The sequence below is a fragment of the Gigantopelta aegis genome, unplaced genomic scaffold (assembly GCF_016097555.1).
Source record: "Gigantopelta aegis isolate Gae_Host unplaced genomic scaffold, Gae_host_genome ctg3349_pilon_pilon:::debris, whole genome shotgun sequence".
Classification (NCBI taxonomy): domain Eukaryota; kingdom Metazoa; phylum Mollusca; class Gastropoda; order Neomphalida; family Peltospiridae; genus Gigantopelta; species Gigantopelta aegis.
This window is the reverse complement of record NW_024533290.1, coordinates 23,252-45,820: the sequence shown is the minus strand read 5'-3', so window position 1 is coordinate 45,820 and position 22,569 is coordinate 23,252. Positions and strand designations below refer to the sequence as shown.

Here is a 22,569-nt window from a genome sequence, read left to right as displayed (position 1 = left end):
CGCTCTATTTATTGCTGGTTTAATTTCTTTTGGTGGATTTAATCATTTCTGGACGCAAATTCCAAGTTCAAAAGGTTCATTTAAAATTGTATGCAAATCATAAACACGTGACTAAGTTGGTAATTTTGAGGCCAGTCTGTGGACAATTTGAAGAAAAACATCTTCCTGGCTGACTTCGATTACTGTTCTCCAGCCAAGTAGACACTCTGTAGAAACTAGATCAATACAGGTGGTCGTCTCCACCGTGTGTCAGTCTGTAGCGACAGGAGGCGGCAGAGGTACAGTTTTCTCTCTTGTTTTCACATATGTATTACTGGTATGTTATTAGTCCCCTACCGGTCCAACCAGAGGGGACCATAGGTATCATCTCCGTCCTGTCTGTCTCTCTGTCCGCATTACAAGAAGTTTGCTCACTGAGCGCTGACTAATTAAATTCAATGGTTAAGTCACGTTTTAACATTAGCTTTTTCACTGTCAACACCATTTATATTTGAATAAAACGGCGATCGCGAGCCAGTTCGCTCAGAATATGGAACTTTAACCAGTTTTCTACCCGAAAATAGTTTTGTTATATTTTTCCGATTGATTTTTCAACCGTCATTTTTCATGTTTTTAAATCGTTTAAATTTCATTCCTAATGGAAAAGCTTGAGGTTTGCCTGCTAAAATCGGAGACTCGAAGGGATTCCCCGTGTCATGCATTTTGACAGGAGGCGGTTTCATCCCAGTTCGCTAGCCAATTAATGCCTGAGATACTTGCCGAGCTATCAGTGTACATATTTTTTTGATTGGTGCAGATTATAATCCGTCATTTATTAACTGAAAAAAGTAAAATTTACGAACTGTCTTACTCTCCGCACATGCGCACTCCATATGTCTGCTGTTGCGAACTTCGTGAAAACGTCAAAGTTTGTAAACAAATGTGTCAATTTCTCGATATTATGGGCTCTTATGACTTTGGGATTGATTGTAGATTATGCTAAATGTGCAATATTTGTAATTTTTTTCTTATAAGCGACACGAAAGTATTATTTTGAGTAAAAGTCAGTATCTATCTGTGATTTTTGTATTTTTGCACAGTTCTTTACACTGTTTTTATTTAAATCTTGAATTTTTATATTGATGTTGATCATCACCGTATTTGTTTGCATTACCATAGTTTGACACCCTATAGCCGATGTATTTTTCATGCTGGAGTGTCGTTAAACATTCATTCATTCATTGTGTGTCTTTTGTCCGGTAAACATCCGACATGCTTGGGCTGTACCATTGCCGCTGCTGCAAGGGGTGGACGAGTTGTGTGTTCTGTGTATTTCGTGGGCCTATACCACAAAACAGCTAGCTGTCTGAGTAGGTTTTTTTCCTCTATTATTTTAGTTTGGATCGACGTAGACCAAAAAGAAAAACAGTTTTGGAAATAACAAAAACAATTTTGTGAATTAAAAAAAAATCCAGCGAAATTTTATTTTTTTAGACAATTTTCGATTTTTGAGCAATTTTCCACGGTCTTAAACTCAACGACTCAATGGGTAGGTGTAAGGCCATCCAGAGAGAGTTTAATGACTCAATGGGTAGATGTAAGGCAATCCAGAGCGAGTTTAACGACTCAATGGGTAGGTGTGAGACCATCCAGAGCGAGTTTAACGACTCAATGGGTAGGTGTGAGACCACCCAGAGCGAGTTTAACCACTCAATGGGTAGGTGTGAGGCCATCCAGAGCGAGTTTAACGACTCAATGGGTAGGTGTGAGACCACCCAGAGCGAGTTTAACGACTCAATGGGTAGGTGTGAGCCCACCCAGAGCGAGTTTAACGACTCAATGGGTAGGTGTGAGGCCATCCAGAGCGAGTTTAACCACTGAATGGGTAGGTGTGAGGCCATCCAGAGCGAGTTTAACCACTGAATGGGTAGGTGTGAGGCCATCCAGAGCGAGTTTAACCACTCAATGGGTAGGTGTGAGGCCATCCAGAGCGAGTTTAACCACTGAATGGGTAGGTGTGAGGCCATCCAGAGCGAGTTTAACGACTAATGGGTAGGTGTGAGGCCATATAGATATATTTAACGTATCGATGGGTAGGTGCCAGTGGGGCCATCCAGAGCGAGTTTAACGAGGCAATGGGTAGGTGTGTGAGGCCATCCAGAGCGAGTCCCCCCCCCTCAACATCCTGGCTACGGACCTGATATTTATTTCGATTATATTTTATCCATAAACAATATATATGAATAAGATAACTATATAAACTGAGGGAGCGGACAGCCCAGATAGCTGAGGTGAGTGCCCAATGAGCTAATAGGATATGGAGGAAAATAACTGTGAGTTATCTTTTCCGACTGATCCACTTAGAATGAATGTTGTAAACCCGAACACCCTTTGGCAAGTGTTTGTACAACAGTGCAATAATGCCGTCTTGGAAAATACATAGACTCGGTTAATATTTTCCAATTTTTCCAAACAACAACACTGGTGACGAATCCCCGTACAGTGTGTGTGTGTATATATATATATCATATATATATATATATATATATATATATATAAATTAACCGCCGGACGCTGACGCTGCCATCTTGAACAGCAAAAGAAACGCGAAAATTTTCGATTCGATGCAAATAATTAACTGTATCAAAATTAGAAGAAAAAAAAAATTACTTGCAGGAAAATAATCAGTATTCTAAAAGGTTGCTACTTTCACTGAAGCACACCATTTTAATATGTTTCTGACTACTATGAATAATGAAAAGAAGTAACCATTTTGCACGTTCCTTATGAAGTCCGTGTATGTAACAGCGGGTATAAAAGTCAAAACAAATCGATAGTGTTTTGTTAAAGCATATTGAATTGTGTTTTCTCAGTGCCACATCTTAGCATAGATAACAGAAACCGAGCCTTAGGGTGTTTACATGCCGGATGAACAGTCCCAAGAGTTGGCAGACACGTTGGTGTACACCAGTCTACAATACATAGACTCATCCAATGATTCCAACAAACCAACACAGTTGCAGATCAACCACGAAGCAGAAGACATAGAGTGACGTCTAATAGGGCAGATACATTGTGACGTCACATCTACGAGATCGCTTTTTAACAGCATCATCCACAGCACAACAGACTATTGGTACACGCAACATACCAATCAGCGGTGATACAGTTCGTCGCTGTTTGAGACAGGCAAGACTGCATAACAGACGTCCTTATGTTGGTCAGATTCTAACAAGATGTCACCGACTAGTTCGGCGTAACTGGGCCCAGGCTCACCGGAATTGGAGAAATCAACAATGGGAACATGTCATCTTTTCAAACGAGAGCAGGTTTTGTATCCATATTGCCGATGGTCGGATACTTGTATGGAGACGTCGTAGAGAACAAAAAAACCCCACAGACAGGTGGTGTCTGACGATACTGATATATTTGCATTGCTGGTATTTGTCTGCTGGCAGTGGCAATATTCTGTTCAAATGTACATGACAAAAGCCTACGGTCAAGTGATTAACATTACTGCAACAGCTAAAAAAACCCAAACACTTGGGAGACCAATCTGTCCAGGTACTTGCAGTATATGACATCACATGATGTAACACAGACAGCTACCTCTTTATTAAGGGCTGTATCAGTAATGTTGAAGCACAGCGTTGGTCTGAAGGTACATCCAGTATACGCGAATAACAATCGTTTGGTAGTTTGCTATACAAAACAAAACAATATAACATTTGTATGAAACACTTAAAACACACCATCTTCCCAAGTAATTGATTCAAAGGTCGGTATCCTACTTACCCTGCTCTGGCTGAGCACATCAAGCTAGCAAATCTACAAAGCATACTGAGAAAAGCTGCCGATCACCAGAACTGAATTTGAATATATCCAAAATTATAAACAACATACCCAGTCATTGTACTGGTGTGTCTGCAGTGGTCCACCAGAGCTTATGAAAGTAATGACATGTGCATGTACTGCTAAAAATGCCTACTTCAGGAATAACTGCTCATGTCAAACAGCAGAGTTAACTTGCAGCATTGTCTGCAAATATATGACATAGGACATGCAACAAGCTTCAAACCATGCATGATGAAAATGACTGATGAAAGACAGTAATGTCATCATACATGAATATCACATTTCACTGTAAATTATGTATCAAAGTAGGAGGCAGCCAATTCAAAGTAGGTTGTTATTGTAAAGAGACTTCACCATTTAAACGAACAAAATTTTCCAACAAAATTGGTTACAGTAATCCACATAACTAGTATAAAGATTGACAGAGTGTATGTAACATGACTGATGATTACGAATCTTGCATTAACATATAAAAGACGATAACAGTATTTCTGCACAGATTCCAAAAGAGGTTACGAAAGTCGCGAGGGTATACAGCCATATTCTAAAATCCTTTATATAGCTTCCTGAAATGAAAGGACCTCTGAATCACCCCAGGGATGTGCACAGAATGATATTTCAAGCAAGGAACATTAAGGTTTTTTAAAGAATATTTCTCAGATTATTTAGAGGAAAACGTCTCTATTGTTATATAATCTGCACCATATTTAAGATGCAAACGTTCCATAGCAAAAGAAATTCGACAGCTACCAGCTTATTCCTGCATTTACGTATGTAAATAATTTCACCTGATATCTGGTACATGTGATTTTATTAATTTAACAGTTAAATGTTTAAAAAATGTAATTTTACTTTTAAAAGTACTGTTCTATCTCCAGCTTGGTTTTAGACCAGATAACCAAGATATACAATTCTTTTAAAAGTAAAGCATGTTATATATTACAAATATTTTTAATATATGACATATCAAAATTGGTAACATTTTAGGTGCTGGTTCTAAAGTTTATTAAAGGGACTGACCTGTGTTTTAAGACCTAGCAAGACTTCTGATTGTTCCCATAAGCGCACGTGTCAGGGGGCAGGGGACAATTGCCCACCATGTGCTGGAGAAAATCACTCAAATTCGGGCAAAAACAATAGAGATATTCGGGCAGAATGAGCTAGCCTGAAATGTGTTCATCATGTATTTCCATCATTCTAACCACAATATTACTTGTAATCTGTGTTTGGCAGTAATGCTAATATAAATAAACGTTGGTATCCAGATTCGTGCATTTGTATTTAATTTGGGCAAACATCAGCCCCACCAACAAAATAAACACACAAACGGCTTTTTCAGGTCTTTTAAAACACTATCTTACCTTAAAATGTTTTACACATAAAGCATTATACTAATAAATACATTTGGAATGACTTTTGATCGCAATGTTTTAAAATTTCGTTTGGCTGTTGAAAAATATTACAAATATTTACTTTCAAAATTATTTTTGACAAAAATTGATATTGAGATACAAAACATTACAATGTCCAGAAATACATGGATTATAGACATAATCATATTCTAAGCAAGAAAACATAAATTTTAATTTTAATAATGCATTAATATTTTATTTGTCGAAAATGTTGAAACGGCTAAAAACTGAGGATAGTCCAATCCCTTTAATATAAGTATAGAATATTAGTCTGGCATAAATGCATGGAAATACTCTTAAAGTATATTATAGACATTAGTTAAAATCAAATCAATATTTAATTTCAGAAATTATGCCAAAATATGATGTTCCTTGCAAGGTGTAAATTAGGTTAAATTGGGATTTTTATTTTTAAATCTGTTATTTTTAAACCAAAATGTTACCATTTTTATTTTGACCAATACAGATTACAAATAGTCTTGCTTATGCAGTGAAAACATTCCCACCTACCTGTATATAACTTAAGCAATTGTTTTAGTTGCCTGGGTGCGGTAATATTGTAAAAACAAATGTTTAAATGGCGGACATTTTGAAAACCAAGATGGCTGTCAGCAAACGCACCTGAAATGTTGTTATTGTGTTGTTGTTTTGTATTATTCTTTAGTGTTTGTAAAAGGTATCCAAATAGGTATGGATCTTCTAATAATATTGTAAAAATAAAACATTATAGCATAATGCAATTGGCCGAACAGAAAAAACAGTAATTTTTTTAGCCTGGGGTGGTGCTTTTAAAATGACCGTCAAAAACATTGCTCAATGATGACAAAGTGTCATCATACAGTTTCTGAATCAGGAGATCCTAAATGACATGAAACCATCATAAAACATCGTATGTACCCTAGTTCCAGGTATAACCCTTATTCTGCCCGACTAATGGCCTTTGTTGAACCAGTTATGGATCACTGGTCGGTGCAGTTTGGGCTTCTTACAAATATTAAGACGACCAGAAACATATTGAATATACAGACACTGATATTCTAAACAAGAAAATATATTTAATATGTAAGTTTAATCGTACAAATATTTTATTTGTCGGAAACATCTTACAATGCAGCAAACTCAGAATGTCCCTTTAAGAATGTGTACAAGTATATGAAATACAGGACCGTAGATGGCGAAGAGTTGTCCTGGAAATACATTACACATCAGAACAATACGGGCCGAATTTACGAAGCGTGTTTTTCTTAAACACAGATGTTAAAGCATTGTAAATGTATGTAGTTACACGCGTATAACATATAAACAGGTGTTAAAGCATTGTAAATGTATGTAGTTACACGCGTGTAACATATAAACAGGTGTTAAAGCATTGTAAATGTATGTAGTTACACGCGTGTAAGACATCAACAGGTGTTACAGCATTGTAAATGTATGTAGTTACACGCGTGTAACATATAAAGAGAGTGTATAAATCCGGCCCTACATATTTGAACATTAAATTTGACAACTGTACTGAACGAACTAAATTTGGTTTATATGTTAAAGGGGAAGTCTTACGACAATATAGGTAACAACAAGTGACCATTCTTTGTTGCCCATATATGGATTTTAAACGTCATATGCAAATATATTTTACTGCCTGTTGCCATTGGTTAAATCGAATCTATATTACATAAGTTTTATAATGAACGATCAGAGCCAAATTTTCCGGGAAATACCAAAATAACTGGCTGCTAATTTTACTTCGTTTGAGGTAAGTAACAATAATTATCAAAGCAACTCTCTCACCTTTAGGCCAAAAGAAAAAAATATTAATAATAATACGTGTTCAGTGAGGGGAAGGTCTTGGCTCATTGCTGGCCATGGCATTCGATAGATGTTGTGCTGCTGGAGGCGAGCATTGACGATTCGTGCACGGTGAGCACGTGCATTGTCGTCCTGAACCCCCCCCCCCCCCCCCAGTCGACCCACACGTCTAGCAAACGGGACGACAAAGGGGGTCAGTATGTTGTCCCGGTAGTACTGCCCGGTGACCCTTCTTTGCACAATATGGAGGGGGTTTCTGTCAGTCATAGTAATACCACCCCAAACCATAACCGGTCCACCACCAAATCTGTCATGAAATCGCATTGTGACTGTCTGTGGGATGGTGCATATAAAAGATCCCTTGCTACTGATGAAAACATTTTAGCGGGTTTCCTCTCTAAGACCCCTGCGCGTGATGTAACCTCACCGTGGTGCAGGGGTGTAACATTCTCTTTGAGAACCCCTGCGCGTGCTGTAACATTCTCTTTGAGAACCCCTGCGCGTGCTGTAACCTCACCGTGGTGCAGGGGTGTAACATTCTCTTTGAGAATGGCCAATACAGCACAAATTGAAATTGTTAGTAAAAGTCAGTATCTATCTGTGATATTTGTATTTTTGCACAGTTCTTTACACTGTTTTTATTTAAATTTTGAATGTTTATATTGATGTTGATCATCACCTTATTTGTTTGCATTACCATAGTTTGACACCCAATAGCCGATGTATTTTTCGTGCTGGGGTGTGGTTAAACATTCATTCATTCATTCATTCCTTTCTAAGACTGTCAGAATAACCAAATGTTTGACATCCAATAGCCGACGATTAGTAAATCAATGTGCTCTAGTGGTGTTGTTAAACAAAACAAACTTTAAATATTTCTGTTTAAATAAACAGGTTTTCTTAACAAATTGACATCAAATTATATACATTGATATAATTTTTAATACAGGGGTGAAGACAAAAATGCTACAACAAGCCTTAGCTGTATTGCTATGGAAACAATCGATAATGCAGTACATTGAAACTAAAGGTAGAACCGTGCATTCTCTGCGATGGCTGCTCTAGCAGTTATCTTCATACCTGCACTGTAAACAAAAGATTTAGTCTTTGTAATTTGATGACAATTTTTTTTAACGAATTTTGTTTTGTATACACTGATTTTCAAATTTATTTATTTGAGTTGGTATGAGTTTAAAACGTAATAATATATTTTTATACGAAGTTTAACTTTATTAATTTATATGCCAATTCATTTGTTCCCTTTTTAAGCAAACGGACTTTTGTTTTTAATGTACTCCTTTCTCACGGTATCGCGGGTTCCACGGTATCGCGGTATTAGTATTTTTCGTAGTTTAGCACGCGCATATCCGCCTGATAGCAAATTTAATTATATAAACACGTTGCCAGATGGTACTCTGTCATCTCTGTGAAGAAATTTGAAATAATTTCAAATTGTTTTAAAAATTATAAATGTTTTACTGATTCCTCACAGAATTACTAAAAGTGTGATTTTTCTGACACCCGTATGCTTACAAAAAATCCCCAGTACCTACAATGCAAATTTAAAATGTTATTGCTTGTTATACAATACTATTGTGTAGAAAAGGTGAAAAACGAAGTTGAGTCTGCCTATGGGTCTAAACATGGTCATGGACCCTAACGACTCGGACACTTCTCTCAGTGGCTGAGGAATCCCTGTCGGTAAAGATCATCCCGGCGCGACGTCACTACAATAGCTTCCACTCGCCGTAGTTTGATCGTGTGGATGGCGACCTGATGGCCATCGGGAAACGTCTTGAAATTTTCCTCGTACACCCCGTCTGGCAGTCTGTCGGGGTCCGTGACGTCTCCCACCAAGTACTTAAAGTACTGGCTTTTGATCTTCCGCGCTGCCACTCTCCAGTCACCCGAAGAGGAAGTAGAAGGCCGCGTCTTGGCTGGTTAGTCCCCCGGGGGGGTGGGGGGGGGGGTGGGGGGGGGGTCACGGCCTTCCTCTTGACAGCCCCAACATCCGTGGGTGGGGGTCTCGACGGTGACGCTGGTCGCGGTGCACTGGTTGGCTGCTCCACTTCCCGCATCTGCACAGACGGTGCGGCTGGTTGGCGAGTCGCCTCCTGTCGCTCCGTCCGCATTTATTTTGACTCTGAAATCGAGAACATTTCCATCTCAGTTTTTCGCTATATGACCGCATTTGGCTGTAGTACCGGTCCTAACAGGTGGTTCATTACATATAGGTTCCATTAGAGCAAATAAATTCCTATTGACGACCATAGTAACAATTTTTAATAAAATTAACATAATGTTTCAAACCAGCGGGCCAGTATATACGCTGACAGTGTGGTACCTCCCATTGATAATTATTAAAAAAAACATCTACTGTCACATATCGTTTTAAGCACTTACAGGAAGTTTACAGTACCCAACCTCGGATCCGCACAAGATGCCAGTTAACATTTTCATTGCCACCTCGGTTATTAACAAGTACAAAATGTCAATAGTGTAATAATTGTTCAGGTAATAAAACATGTGGAACTGATACCCATTTGTCATAGTATTTGCACAAATAACCAGTGTCACATATATCCACCAATCACAGCTATAGTTACGGTTTACTCCTTAACCTCTGACCTGGGAATCACGTGATTGGTACATTACAACCTATAGGGACAGACTCTAGTTTCAGCCCATGAAAATGCACACTAAGTTTAGTTAATCTACAAACTTGTAACACATTTGGATAAAGTTACAATTGAGTGAAAGCTGAGTCTGTGACTTTGATACGGTGAAATACCCTCTAAAAATATACCAAAACTCGACTCCATAACTTTTACTTCTCAGACGCACGTGCGTTTTTAAAAAAATATGAGAAATGCATTTTATTATATTAAAAACACCAGGATCACCAAAAACACTTCGAATGTACGGAAGTGGACAACCTGAACAATACAATATAAGTAAAATATGACTTAAGTTATAAAAAACGGCTCTAATACTAAAAAATATGCCTTAGGCTTAGTGTTTAAAAACTGGGGTGTGTCCCTTTAACCGAGTAACTCCGGCTGTCTCTTCCGCTATACACCCATGTCCGAAAAAGTCAATGCAAACTATTACAAAATAATATGAACAAAATACAGCCAGAAGGCTTACCATTAAACATACACATTATTTTAATTCTTCCCCAATTCCTAGAAGTGAATATGTGAACCACAACATATGTCACAATTAGGAACTATAGTGGACCGTGATCAATGAACACTCGCTCGGATGTCAACCATGTTGTGAGACCTAACTTGTAAAACGGCCATTTTTTATTTCTACATGTTTAATATAGAGACCGCACGGGAATACTGGTAGTGCCACACACAATTGCAGTGTTTCTTTGGTTGAAAACCGCATGTTCGTTGACGATAGTTGCAACATTTATCTGTAGTACAAAAACATCAATAGTTGTTACTGGTACAAAATACAAGGACTAACTAGGCTACCATTAGTTATTGAACAATACTAGTTTTATCATCAAGACAAGTGTCTAGTTTTGTGATATAAAGTTGTTAATCCATTGCTCATTGACCATGACACAAAGTTTAAATGTTTTGAATTATTAGATAACATTGATGGCCCACTACCCATCTCTCTTTAGGTGCATTTTCTGTGGATCCAAAATGGCGGACATTTGTTTATGTTTTAATTAATTAATTAAGTAACTTACCCATCTGATGAGGCTGACCATCGCAAAATAACCTATGTTAACGAAACCCGTTTGGTTAGCATACATAGTTTTCATATTATTTCAATATGAGCTATTTTGAATAGACATTATTATTAGTGTATGGTACTGTTGGTAATATTAATCATTGTATTCTTGGGACTGGACCATATACCTAATATAATGTATATTATCAGAGGTGGACCCGATATTTTTGAGGGGTGCAAGGTTTAAAAAGGGCAGCTATAATACTCATAGTGGGGATGAAAGGTAGAAAAAGAGCACCTAACATACCCAGGGGGCAAAACCCTATTTGTTTTCGACAAATGGACCCGGTGTGCTGTAAAAGGTTTGCCACCTAAAATCATATCTACGTATATCTAGGATCACAACCCAGGTGGACAACCTTGCCAACAATTTGGATACTTGTATACAAAGTCTGTATATTAGATGCCATATCTGATAACATTTCTCTATTTATGACGGCCATCTTTGGAAATTTGGTATCTTGGATTTAGAAAATTATTTTATTGAATTGGCCATCCTTAAATTGATATAAATCGTTACAAAAAGTATCCAAATCGACCAACATTTACATATATAAGTAAGTTTTCATGCTACCCCCCCAGCACAAAATGGGGGATGGGGTGGTCCGAGGGGTCATGTTGCACACACTTTATCAAAAATCGGTTAGCACCATCGGATTCCTTGGACAAAATCCATTTGGAATAAACTTCAAACATAAAGTAAATACTTTTCAAAAAGAGACCAGATCAGTGACGGACTACTGGGCAAGTGAAAGACACTGCATAAATTTCACAGAGGGGCATCATATTTAACAGCGAATAAAACAATTTCAGTAGGTTATTGGCTAGGTTGTCCACCTAGGTTGCTATCCTGGATATATGTAGATATGATTTTAGGTGGCAAACCTTTTACAGCACGCCGCGTCCATTTTTTCATTTTGTCCTCTAGATTAATAGTCAAAATTACATTAAGAAACATTCAGCTGACCAAAGAATTAATTGTGCATGCATCTGTTAAACACTAAATATTTTTCGGGCATTTTAAAATGAAGGGTGCACACCCCTAAAACTCTATCTCTTAGATCCATGGTTCAGTGGCGTAGGGGGGGGGGGGGGGGGGGGGGGGGGGTGGCCATGAATCAAACTTTAACTTTAAAAAAAGTCATACATACATACAGAGCGCATCGTGGTTAGTCTGCAATTTCCGGGCGATTCGGTGCCCCAGGTTCGAGTCCCAGCAACGGCATGAGACAAATTGTGAGGCCAGAAAGGTTTTAATTATCCTCTGAACCAGTGCATCAATATCTATGTATGTAAAAGTCAACCTCGACATATATACACTATATAGATATTCATACATCAATACATACATGAATAACTCAGAAGGCATCGTGGTTAGTCTGGAAATTTGCGGGCAATTCGGTGCCATAGGTTCGAGTCCCAGCAACGGCATGTGATAATTTGTGAGTCCAGAAAGGATTTAATTATCCCCTGCGCCAGTGCGTTAATATCTATGTATGTAACAGTCAACCTCGACATACATACAATATATAGATATTCATACATCAGTACATACATAGTGTGGGTTGCCCTCCAATATAAACTCATGGCTACGTCATGGTTGATTAGTATATATGTACATGTATTATGTATTATATATGTAATTTTTGGTATATTCATCTTTGTTTTATAAAAGTTGGTTAAGTTATTAACCAATGAGATGAGATGGAACATTGTGACCGAATCTGGACCCTTAACATCCACAACTTTCGTGTCCGACATAATGTTTTTAGGTTTGATGGCGATTAGTTATTTAATTCAACTGAATAAAAAAATAAAGTGTACGAACAATGTGCAAGTATGCAACATGTTGTACTCCGAGTTTCATCCAGAAAGAAATTTTTGGGTATGGCTCTATGGAACTGAATATTTAGAATGTGTGTGCTGAATGCAACCGCAGTCGACAAGTGGTATGGCGAGCCTCCCTCAGAAAGAAAATGGGCTAGGTTTAGAGTTAGGGTTAAGAAAAGCATACAGTAATCATTCATTTTGTCAAAAGGTCAACTTCAAAAAAATAAAATCTGCCCAAAAAATGTGGATATGGCGCCATACTCGTTTTACCCTCTGGCAGAAACCCTGCTACTTTGATATTTTGCGTTTTCCGCTGTACTGGATTTCAGCAGATAATCGAACATTTCGTAAAAAAAAAGATAATCGAGACATGGGAAAATCGCACCAAAATGGCGAGTGCTGGACCTTGTATCTTTTATATAGAAGAGATGGACATTTTTGTTACAAATACATACACGTTAAATGGCTATAAGATAAACATGCATGAAGAAAGACTATAAGCAAAATATTGTGAAAATATATAAAATTGACCAATATATACAATTTTATTTATATATATATTTATCTGTGATACATCTTGAACTATGTGGATAATAAATGTGCGTATTTTATTGTTCCAGGTGATCTCATCACATTTAGTGGCGAAACGTCTTCCTTAACTATGCGCGTCTTCTGCGAATACCTGGCATTTATAGCTGGGGTGTCTGTGGCGTTCATTCTGTACACCACGGTGTCACTGTTAACGACGACACCGTCACATGCGATCTACAGAGTAACACGCTTCCAGCAAGCAAGTCAACTACTACGTAACATACTGGACAGGACCACCGCAGCTAATCGTCACGTAGACTCCAGTAACCGTAAGCAACACATATGTAACGTTGGTTTCAATACTTAGTTACTAGTACCGGTCTCGGTGGCGTCGTGGTTAGGCCATCGGTCTACAGGCTGGTAGGTACTGGGTTCGGATCCCAGTCGAGGCATGGGATTTTTAATCCAGATACCGACTCCAAACCCTGAGTGAGTGCTCCGCAAGGCCCAATGGGTAGGTGTAAGTAAACCACTTGTACTGACCAGTGATCCATAACTGGTTCAACAAAGGCCATGGTATGTGCTATCTTGCCTGTGGGAAGCGCAAATAAAAGATCCCTTGCTGCCTGTCGTAAAAGAGTAGCCTATGTGGTGACAGCGGGTTTCTTCTATAAAAAAACCCAGTGTCAGAATGACCATATGTTTGATGTCCAATAGCCGATGATAAGATAAAAAATCAGTGTGCTCTAGTGGCGTCGTTAAATAAAACAAACTTTACTCTTTTTTCAGTTACTGGTAGTAGTGATTTTCAAATGGTCGATAATTATAATGGAAAATGGATCGGTTTGGCTGTACCGATATGACGATCAATTACAAGAAGCCACAATCGATTGTGTGTGAAAGTGTTAACTGTAATTGTTCGTCCAGTTCAGATGATGTCAGTGAATTCAGTATGCTGGGCTTGGAGTTTGTGTTGGTATGTACACAAAGGAAAACGAGATACAACAGATATTAAGGGTAAAGCCATTTGTTGGGTCTAGATCCCAGTAACACCAAACTAGGTTCATGGTCCGTACAATTCAAATCCTTCTTGTGTTGATATGGGGAGGGACGTAGCCCAGTGGTAAAGCGTTCCCTCGATGCGCGGTCGGTGTGGGATCGATCCCCGTCGGTGGGCCCATTGGGCTATTTCTCGTTCCAGCCAGTGAACCACGACTGATATATCAAAGGCCGTGGTATGTACTACCCTGTCTGAGGGATGGTGCAAAATAAAAGATCCCTTGCTGCTAATCGGAAAGAGTATCCTATGAAGTGGTCCTTAACCATATGTCTGACGCCATATAACCGTAAATAAAATGTGTTGAGTACCTATTTTATTAATTCTAAACATATTGAACTGTTAGGGTTAAAAAATTGTCCAAAATATTGTTAGTTCATGGTTTTTTCATTTCATTTCAACTTATTTCATACTTCTATCCAATTAAGGTTCAAGCACGCTGTCCTGGGCACACACATCAGCTATCCGGGCTGTCTGTCCAGAACAGTGGGTTAGTTTTTAGTGATTATTGAGAGAGAAGAGGGTGTAGTTGTCTTACACCTGCCCATTAAGTCGTAAAAACTCGCTCTGGATGAGAGCCGGTATCGGGCTGCGAACCATATACCTACCAGTTCGATGGCTTAACCACGACACCACCGAGACCGGTTGGGGGAGTGCAAACAGATGCTTGTTGGTAGGAGTAACCATTGTGGCGACATTGGGTTTCCAATTTCTACATCTGAACTGAGTGTCGAAATAATCATATATGGAACACCAAACGGCCGTCGTTTACATTGTGTTATGGTATCGTTCAATAAATAGAGGCAATTTTATTTGGGTTTTTCTCGAATATGATTTTTATGTCAACGAGTGATTTGTGAAATCAGCTTTACACGAAATGCGAAACATTGAGTTAAAATATATCTTTCACACATCACGAGTTTGCATAAAAATCGTATTACACACCCCCTTGAAATGGTCTATTTATTATATACATCTTACCTAATTTTTAAAAATATCTTTCCTTTTTGTTAATATATTTTGCTTATCCTATCGAAAATGTAACGCCATGATATATTTGTTCCGCTTGAACCTTTGCAGAAAATTTACTTTTCCACAGTCTTTTTAAAAGAAATATGAATAAAAATTATCTTTATTTAATTATTAAATTAATAACTATTTAATAATACAAATGTACTGCTGTGCAAAAATAATACCTGACAAAGCGTTCGTCCTCTCCCCACAAAAACAAACCATGAATCGAACTCGAAGTTAAAATTTAACTTATACTCAATGACATAACATTGTGTCACCTTTATTTAGCTTCGTAATTAATCAGTTTTAGATATTTTAACGTAATTGCACTTCATATGATCTTATCTATGTTTATTGTCACAATTGTTAAAATTGTTATTATTATTATTATTATTATTATTAGAATACGATCAGGAAAAGAAGGAAATGTTTTATTTAACGACGCACTCAACACATTTTATTTACGGTTATATGGCGTCAGACATATGGTTAAGGACCAACCAGATATTGAGAGAGGACTTCATGGACTATCGAATACGATCAGATGCATTGGTAAAAAAAACAAAAAAAACAACAACAACCGACGAAGCTATACTGACCTCAATAATTAACACGTGATAATTTACAAGGGAGATAATTTAATTATGAACTTGTTCACAAAATTATAAACATGATTTTTATATTTTCACTGGAACTAAAATACAGTAAAAATATGTCGTGTCAACGAATATCACTTTTATGGTTTTTGTAGATGTATGTATTTCAAGGCGCGGGTCCAGGATTTCTTAATAGAAAGTACCCAAAACCCGTTGTTTTTGAAAATAGAATTTAAAAGGCCTTGACAGTTGGGCGGGATAAGTTTGCATTTTTTGTGTATTCTGTAATATAATATTGTTTGACCACAAATAGGGGGAGGGCTCATTGGACCCCCGCCTGAATCTGCGACCGATTTCACAGCTATGTATATAATAAACTTGCATTCTTGTTTTACCCAGATTCTGACATTGTGGCGAGAGAACTGGCTGAACGAGTGCGTGTTCTGTGCTGGGTAATGACGTCACCAGAGAATGTGGAGACGCGAGTGAAGTACGTAGTCAGGACGTGGGCTCGACGCTGCAACAAGCTCGTCATCATCAGCTCCAAAGTCAACGACACATACGGCATCGTCGCCATCAACGTGAGCGAAGGTCGAGGTCAGCTGACCCAGAAAACCCTCGGCGGCTTCCACTACGTGTACAAACACCACCTGGACGATGCTGATTGGTTCCTGAAGGCGGATGACGACACCTACGTCATCATGGAGAATCTGAGATATTTTTTGTCACAGAAAGACACTAATGAACCCGTATATTTCGGTCACCATTTTAATTCAATCGGAACATTTGAGTACTCGAGTGGCGGGTCTGGTTTTGTAGTTAGTAAAGAAGCGCTGAAGCGGTACGGCAGGGCCGGGAGTGACCCTAAAGTCTGTCGGCAGACCGGCACTGGCGGGGATGAGGCGTTCGGTCAGTGTATGGGCAACCTTGGAGTCAAACTGAAGAATTCCACAGATAGATATGGCAAGTCGAGATTCCACTGTCTTGACCCACACGACTATGTTTCAGGACGAATCCCGAAATGGCTGTATAAATATGATGCGAATGGCGTGAAAACGGTATGTTGTTTTAACTTTGTGTTTGGTTTTGGTTTTGGTTTTAAATTGTGTTGTTTGCTAATTTATTCAGTGAAACTGATGCACTTCGTGAGGGGAGACACACACACGCGCGCGCGCGTGTGGGCACGCATATGCACACACGTACACACCATTGTATTCCATCCAAAAGACATCAAGTGGAACTGATGTCGGAAACGAAACATGGTATGTCAATAGTTGTAGAGTAATCTGTGTAGGCCTACTCATAGCTTCTGTCGTGTACAAAGACGGTTTTGACCGCGAGAGAGTTAAAGTTTGTTTTGTTTAACGACACCACAGTGACCACTAGCGCACATTGATTTAATTATCATCGTCTGTTGGATGTCAAACATTTGGCAATTTCGACATGTATATATATAGTCTAAGAGGTATATGGCTTTAATCGGAATTTCAGGTAAGGAAAGTTTGACGAGCCTACTGCATGTAAAAAAGAGTAGTGCTGTTTCTAAAAATAGCAGTCATATTAACCCCACTTAAGACAAAATTGTCATTTTGGGGACAAAAATGACCAAAGTCAGAGATGTGTTATATTATATTATATGTTATATTGTATCTAATAAGACTCTAAATATTTTGTTGTACTATTTTGTGGTCTAGATCTCGCCAAAGAATAAAGCTATGTCTCCATGTGCGCGTATGCGCGAACGTGTGCGTATCTAAAAATTCGCTTCTATGTATTTAAATTGTGGTGTCTCCATGTGTACATATGCGTATGCGTGAGCGTCTGCGTAAAAAAAACCCCGTACGCACAGAATCGGTACATGTAGCGAAATTTGATCTACGCTCACGCAGTACGGACACGTTCTTCCATAAAATTACGTCATCGGTAAATTTGCCGACAAATTTGAAGCTAACGTTGTATGCGTCTTTTCGTGATTTCAATCTTTTCAACATTATTATTATTATTATTATATTATTATTATTATTATATATTTATTATTGTTATTATTATTATTGTTATTATTATTATTATTATTATTATTAAACTATTATTATTATTATTATTGAACCTTTCCCCCTACTCATATTTCGGTGGCCACTTTCTCAACTTACACGTTGTGACATCATGCCAATTTTTTTTAATGCAATCTTCTACGCACACATGGAGATAGTCATTACGCATACGCGTACGTACACGTTCGCTCATACGCATACGCATACGCATACGCGCACATGGAGACATAGCTTTACAATCTCATCAATGTGGCCAATTGTTGGCCATATTTGGCCAATGTGTGTCCCAAAATGTTTATTTGCCATATTAATACTAACTGTATTGTACTCGATATGAATAGTATGTAAATTTCATGACAAATCTCATTTATAAAGCCAAATACAAATAAAAATTACAATCTGAGGTTGTTTTTTTATGACTATCAGTGTTAAATTGTAACCAACATACTGTGCATAGATTATTCAAAATAACTTACATGTACAGTAACAAAATCCTATATTTTAAAGTAAAACGTGTTACATAATTTGTGCATGCTTTATCAGAACTGTGATCATTAGTATGATCTTCAGTGTTTGAATCAACATCAGTACTTGTATCATCACTCTCACCAATCACCATCACCAATCACCATCATCAACATTATTATCATCATCTCTATCTGCAACATCTTCAGATTCCAAGATGTCAAAAAAACATATACCTGATTGTCAGTAAACACTTGTGGTAGAAAAACTCCATTAGCCTCTTTCTAACCATGATAATTATGTAGATTGAACGTAGATGTGCCACATAATTACTTGTTAAAATGTGTACTATGTTGCATGTTTGAAATTTGCCAGACTGGATACGTGGGTTTGTATTTCTGTAGGAAGATATTTTAACCTGGTCTCGTTCACAAAATCAAGACGTGAACACGTATCTTTATTTCTCTTAAGCTTGCGACCAGCAACGATGGTGTTTTCTTTTTTTCTTTTTTTTCTTATATTTTTTATTGTCCCCAGAGCAATATGGCCATGCCAAGGTTTGGATGCTTTGAGATCAAAATATCATCACATATACATTATATTGAAATATATAATAATATCTTCATATATATTATTAATATATATTTACGAACTCCAAAGTCTTGGAAATAAATCCATACATTTTATAAAGTTTAGAAAGATTATTGTAATATAATATTTAGAGAACTTCTGTTTAAAATTTGCCAAAAGACATGAAATGCAATGTCCAATTTCAAAATATTTCAACCCCATAACTACCTAGTAGGGGCACTTATGTGTTTTGTTTTTATTACTTTCCCTCGAATTATTTTCTGGCATGAAGCCTGAATACAAGTTCAACAGAAACGTTATGCTAGGTTAAGACTCCTAACTACCAGCAGGAAGTTGGCTAACTTTCTGCCGTCATGACTTCTACGACTGTCCTGTTGCTAGTCTGAGCGCTCTTACAACTCGATTCTCGGCGTATATTAATTGTTACTCTGTGCGCAGCCGTCCAAGTCGAGAGTTGGGGAAATTACAACGCAAACATTGAGTTGTCCAACTTTCTAATGGTCTGATCCTAGCATTAGTTGCCTCTAAATGAATTTACTGTTTGTTCCAGTGCGTGGACGGTCTGACTCTGTTGGTAGTTGACAGTCTGATCCTAGCATTAGTTGCCCCTAAATGAGTTTACTGTTTGTTCCAGTGCGTGGACGGTCTGACTTTACTGGTAGTTGACAGTCTGATCCTCGCATTAGTTGCCTCTAAATGAGTTTACTGATTGTTCCAGTGCGTGGACGGTCTGACTTTACTGGTAGTTGACAGTCTGATCCTAGCATTAGTTGCCTCTAAATGAGTTTACTGTTTGTTCCAGTGCGTGGACGGTCTGACTCTGTTGGTAGTTGACAGTCTGAGACTAACATTAGTTGGCTCTAAATGAGTTTACTGTTTGTTCCAGTGCGTGGACGGTCTGACTCTGTTGATAGTTGACAGTCTGGGACTAACATTAGTTGCCTCTAAATGAGTTTACTGTTTGTTCCAGTGCGTGGACGGTCTGACTCTGTTGGTAGTTGACAGTCTGAGACTAACATTAGTTGCCTCTAAATGAGTTTACTGTTTATTCCAGTGCGTGGACGGTCTGACTTTACTGGTAGTTGACAGTCTGATCCTAGCATTAGTTGCCCCTAAATGAGTTTACTGTTTGTTCCAGTGCGTGGACGGTCTGACTTTACTGGTAATTGACAGTCTGATCCTAGCATTAGTTGCCTCTAAATGAGTTTAATATTTGTTCCAGTGCGTGGACGGTCTGACTTTACTGGTAGTTGACAGTCTTATCCTAGCATTAGTTGCCTCTAAATGAGTTTACTGTTTGTTCCAGTGCGTGGACGGTCTGACTTTACTGGTAGTTGACAGTCTTATCCTAGCATTAGTTGCCTCTAAATGAGTTTACTGTTTGTTCCAGTGCGTGGACGGTCTGACTCTGTTGGTAGTTGACAGTCTGAGACTAACATTAGTTGCTCTAAATGAGTTTACTGTTTATTCCAGGGCGTGGACGGTCTGAGCGACTACGTGATTTCCTTCCACTATGTGCGGGGCGCCCAGATGGACACACTGGAGTATCTGATATACCACGCTAAACTATACGGCGTGGAAAACGTCCCGCAGGATCTCAACCAACATTAAATACTATTTGTGATCGACTGTTTCTATTTTATCCGTGTGTGATTTTTTTTAAATGGCTCATTTCACATGATTCACTTCAAAAGCAATAATATTTATTATTTCCAGCTTTTTAATGTCAGTATATTATGATTCCATGCATGCAATGTAGAATAAATTTAAAATATGTTGCTAAAAATGATCATGAGTGTAACACGTTCGCGTGACATGGCAACTGAAAATATAATTTCTGATAATTGCTGTGTGGAAATGATTGTTTGGGGTCGTGGTGTTTTTGTGACAGGTTCTCTTCACACCCGTTACAAAATGAATGGATATATTGAATTTTAAGATCGACAAACAAGTCTTGAAAAATCGTGAAAAGTCCTGAAAAATGAGAAATGAGAGTTTATTTCAATGTTTAAAAAGAAAGTGATGTTTTTCCAAAGGCAAACTGATTATTTTAAAATTACCTACATCTCTCCTGCAAATACTGTGTGGATATGATATTTGTGTATACGTTTCTGCATGTTTAATGCATAAATAATGTAAGCGACCCTAAAATGTCAGGATTGTAACATGCATCCTTTGTGTCATGCATCAGTACAAAGTCCTAAAATCATATCTGGAGCTGAATGTTACACCCATACCATGGACTATCCATAGTGAACAGCTCGGAAGAGTTCTGGTTATTTATTAACGTGCAAAACGGATATGTTCATTGACATTTTACTTCATTTAATCAATGCAAGTTTCCATAATAAATGTCACATGAATATTTATAGTGAATGATATTCCATGAAGTTTAATGTGCTGTACCTTAGATACGAGTGTAACACTACATACGTAATGTTGGTTCATGTTATATTATGCCTGACAGAAGAAATTAAATAATATTGTTGTTACATTTCTTTGATCTCTGATTGGAGAATCTGTATGGAATGTAATTAAGCATAGCTGCACTGATCTTGTTTGTTTCCAATACGAGGAGTGACTTTTTCATGCAATTTCTGTTTTTAAAAATGACCTAATTTTAATCTTAATGTTATATGTAAATTTAGAATAAATGTTTTCCAGCAGTGTAAAAAATATACCACTATTTAACATGTTTTGTGATTATTTGTGGAGATATTGAGCCAAATGTTTAGTCATTTGTTCAGAATGATCTGTATTAGTACGAAACCTAAGCCATAATATTATGATTAATCTTGCCTAACAATTTATTCACACAAATCTGTCGAAGTAATAATGTCAAATTTTATTAAAAACTGAAGAAATTGGGATTCTCTTTTTTAAAAATGGCAATTATGACATGGCTCAAAGGTGTTAATGTTTTATCCATGTTTTGTTTACTTGGTTTCTTAGCTTTATAGGAGTAAACATAGCTTTTATAAACATAGCTTTTGTTAACATAGCTTTTGTAAACATAGCTTTTATTAACATAGCTTTTGTAAACATAGCTTTTGTTTTGAAACGAATGTGACCTATTTAGTAGAACTGAAATATTAACATTTAGGACTTCGTTCAATGTTAAATCATTTTTGTACTTGGATTCATATATCGGCACAATTGTTGTGTTTTTTCATCATATATAGGGTGATAGGGTGTTACATATGAAATGGCGCACACCACTAGAGTATGTGAAGTAACTAATCATCAACTATTGGATGTCAAACATTTGTACATGTAGTCATCAGAGATAACCCGCTACATTTTTGCTAATGCAGCAAGGGATCTTTTATATGCACTTTCCCATATATAGGAAAGTTGTGGTGCACTGGTTGGAACGAAAAAAGACCCATCCCAGTCCGTTGAATGGATCCACTGAGTTGTTCAATCCTGCGACGCAAGCACCTGAAGCGAGCACTCAACCGACTGGGCTAAATCCTGCCCGACACGCAAAATAGTTTTTCTCACACCTATTATGTCTCAAGAAACCTAACCTGAACCAGGTGCGTGTCCAGCAATTTATGCTGGAGGAGAGTGTGGACCGGTGAACGATGGGGAAGGGAGGGGGTGGAGGGTGTATGGATCGAGTCATG

General features: G+C 37.8%; 1 protein-coding gene across 1 annotated transcript; it reads left to right on the top strand.

Moving 5' to 3' along the window:
• Positions 1-263: 263 nt before the first annotated feature.
• Positions 264-21,618, top strand: LOC121392058 (glycoprotein-N-acetylgalactosamine 3-beta-galactosyltransferase 1-like). Its single transcript, XM_041523451.1, has 4 exons — positions 264-278; positions 13,256-13,495; positions 16,233-16,891; positions 20,414-21,618. The coding sequence occupies exons 2-4, from the start codon at positions 13,297-13,299 to the stop codon at positions 20,549-20,551; spliced, it is 996 nt and encodes a 331-aa protein (XP_041379385.1). The 5' UTR covers positions 264-278; positions 13,256-13,296; the 3' UTR covers positions 20,552-21,618.
• Positions 21,619-22,569: the final 951 nt, after the last annotated feature.

Bases quoted from the DNA above. Each gene is read 5' to 3' on its own strand.
- LOC121392058 (XM_041523451.1), top strand. From the start codon at position 13,297: ATGCGCGTCTTCTGCGAATACCTGGCATTTATAGCTGGGGTGTCTGTG. The intron at 13,496-16,232 runs GTAAGCAACACA...TGTTTTACCCAG, and splicing joins TCACGTAGACTCCAGTAACC to ATTCTGACATTGTGGCGAGA. The intron at 16,892-20,413 runs GTATGTTGTTTT...TGTTTATTCCAG, and splicing joins ATGCGAATGGCGTGAAAACG to GGCGTGGACGGTCTGAGCGA.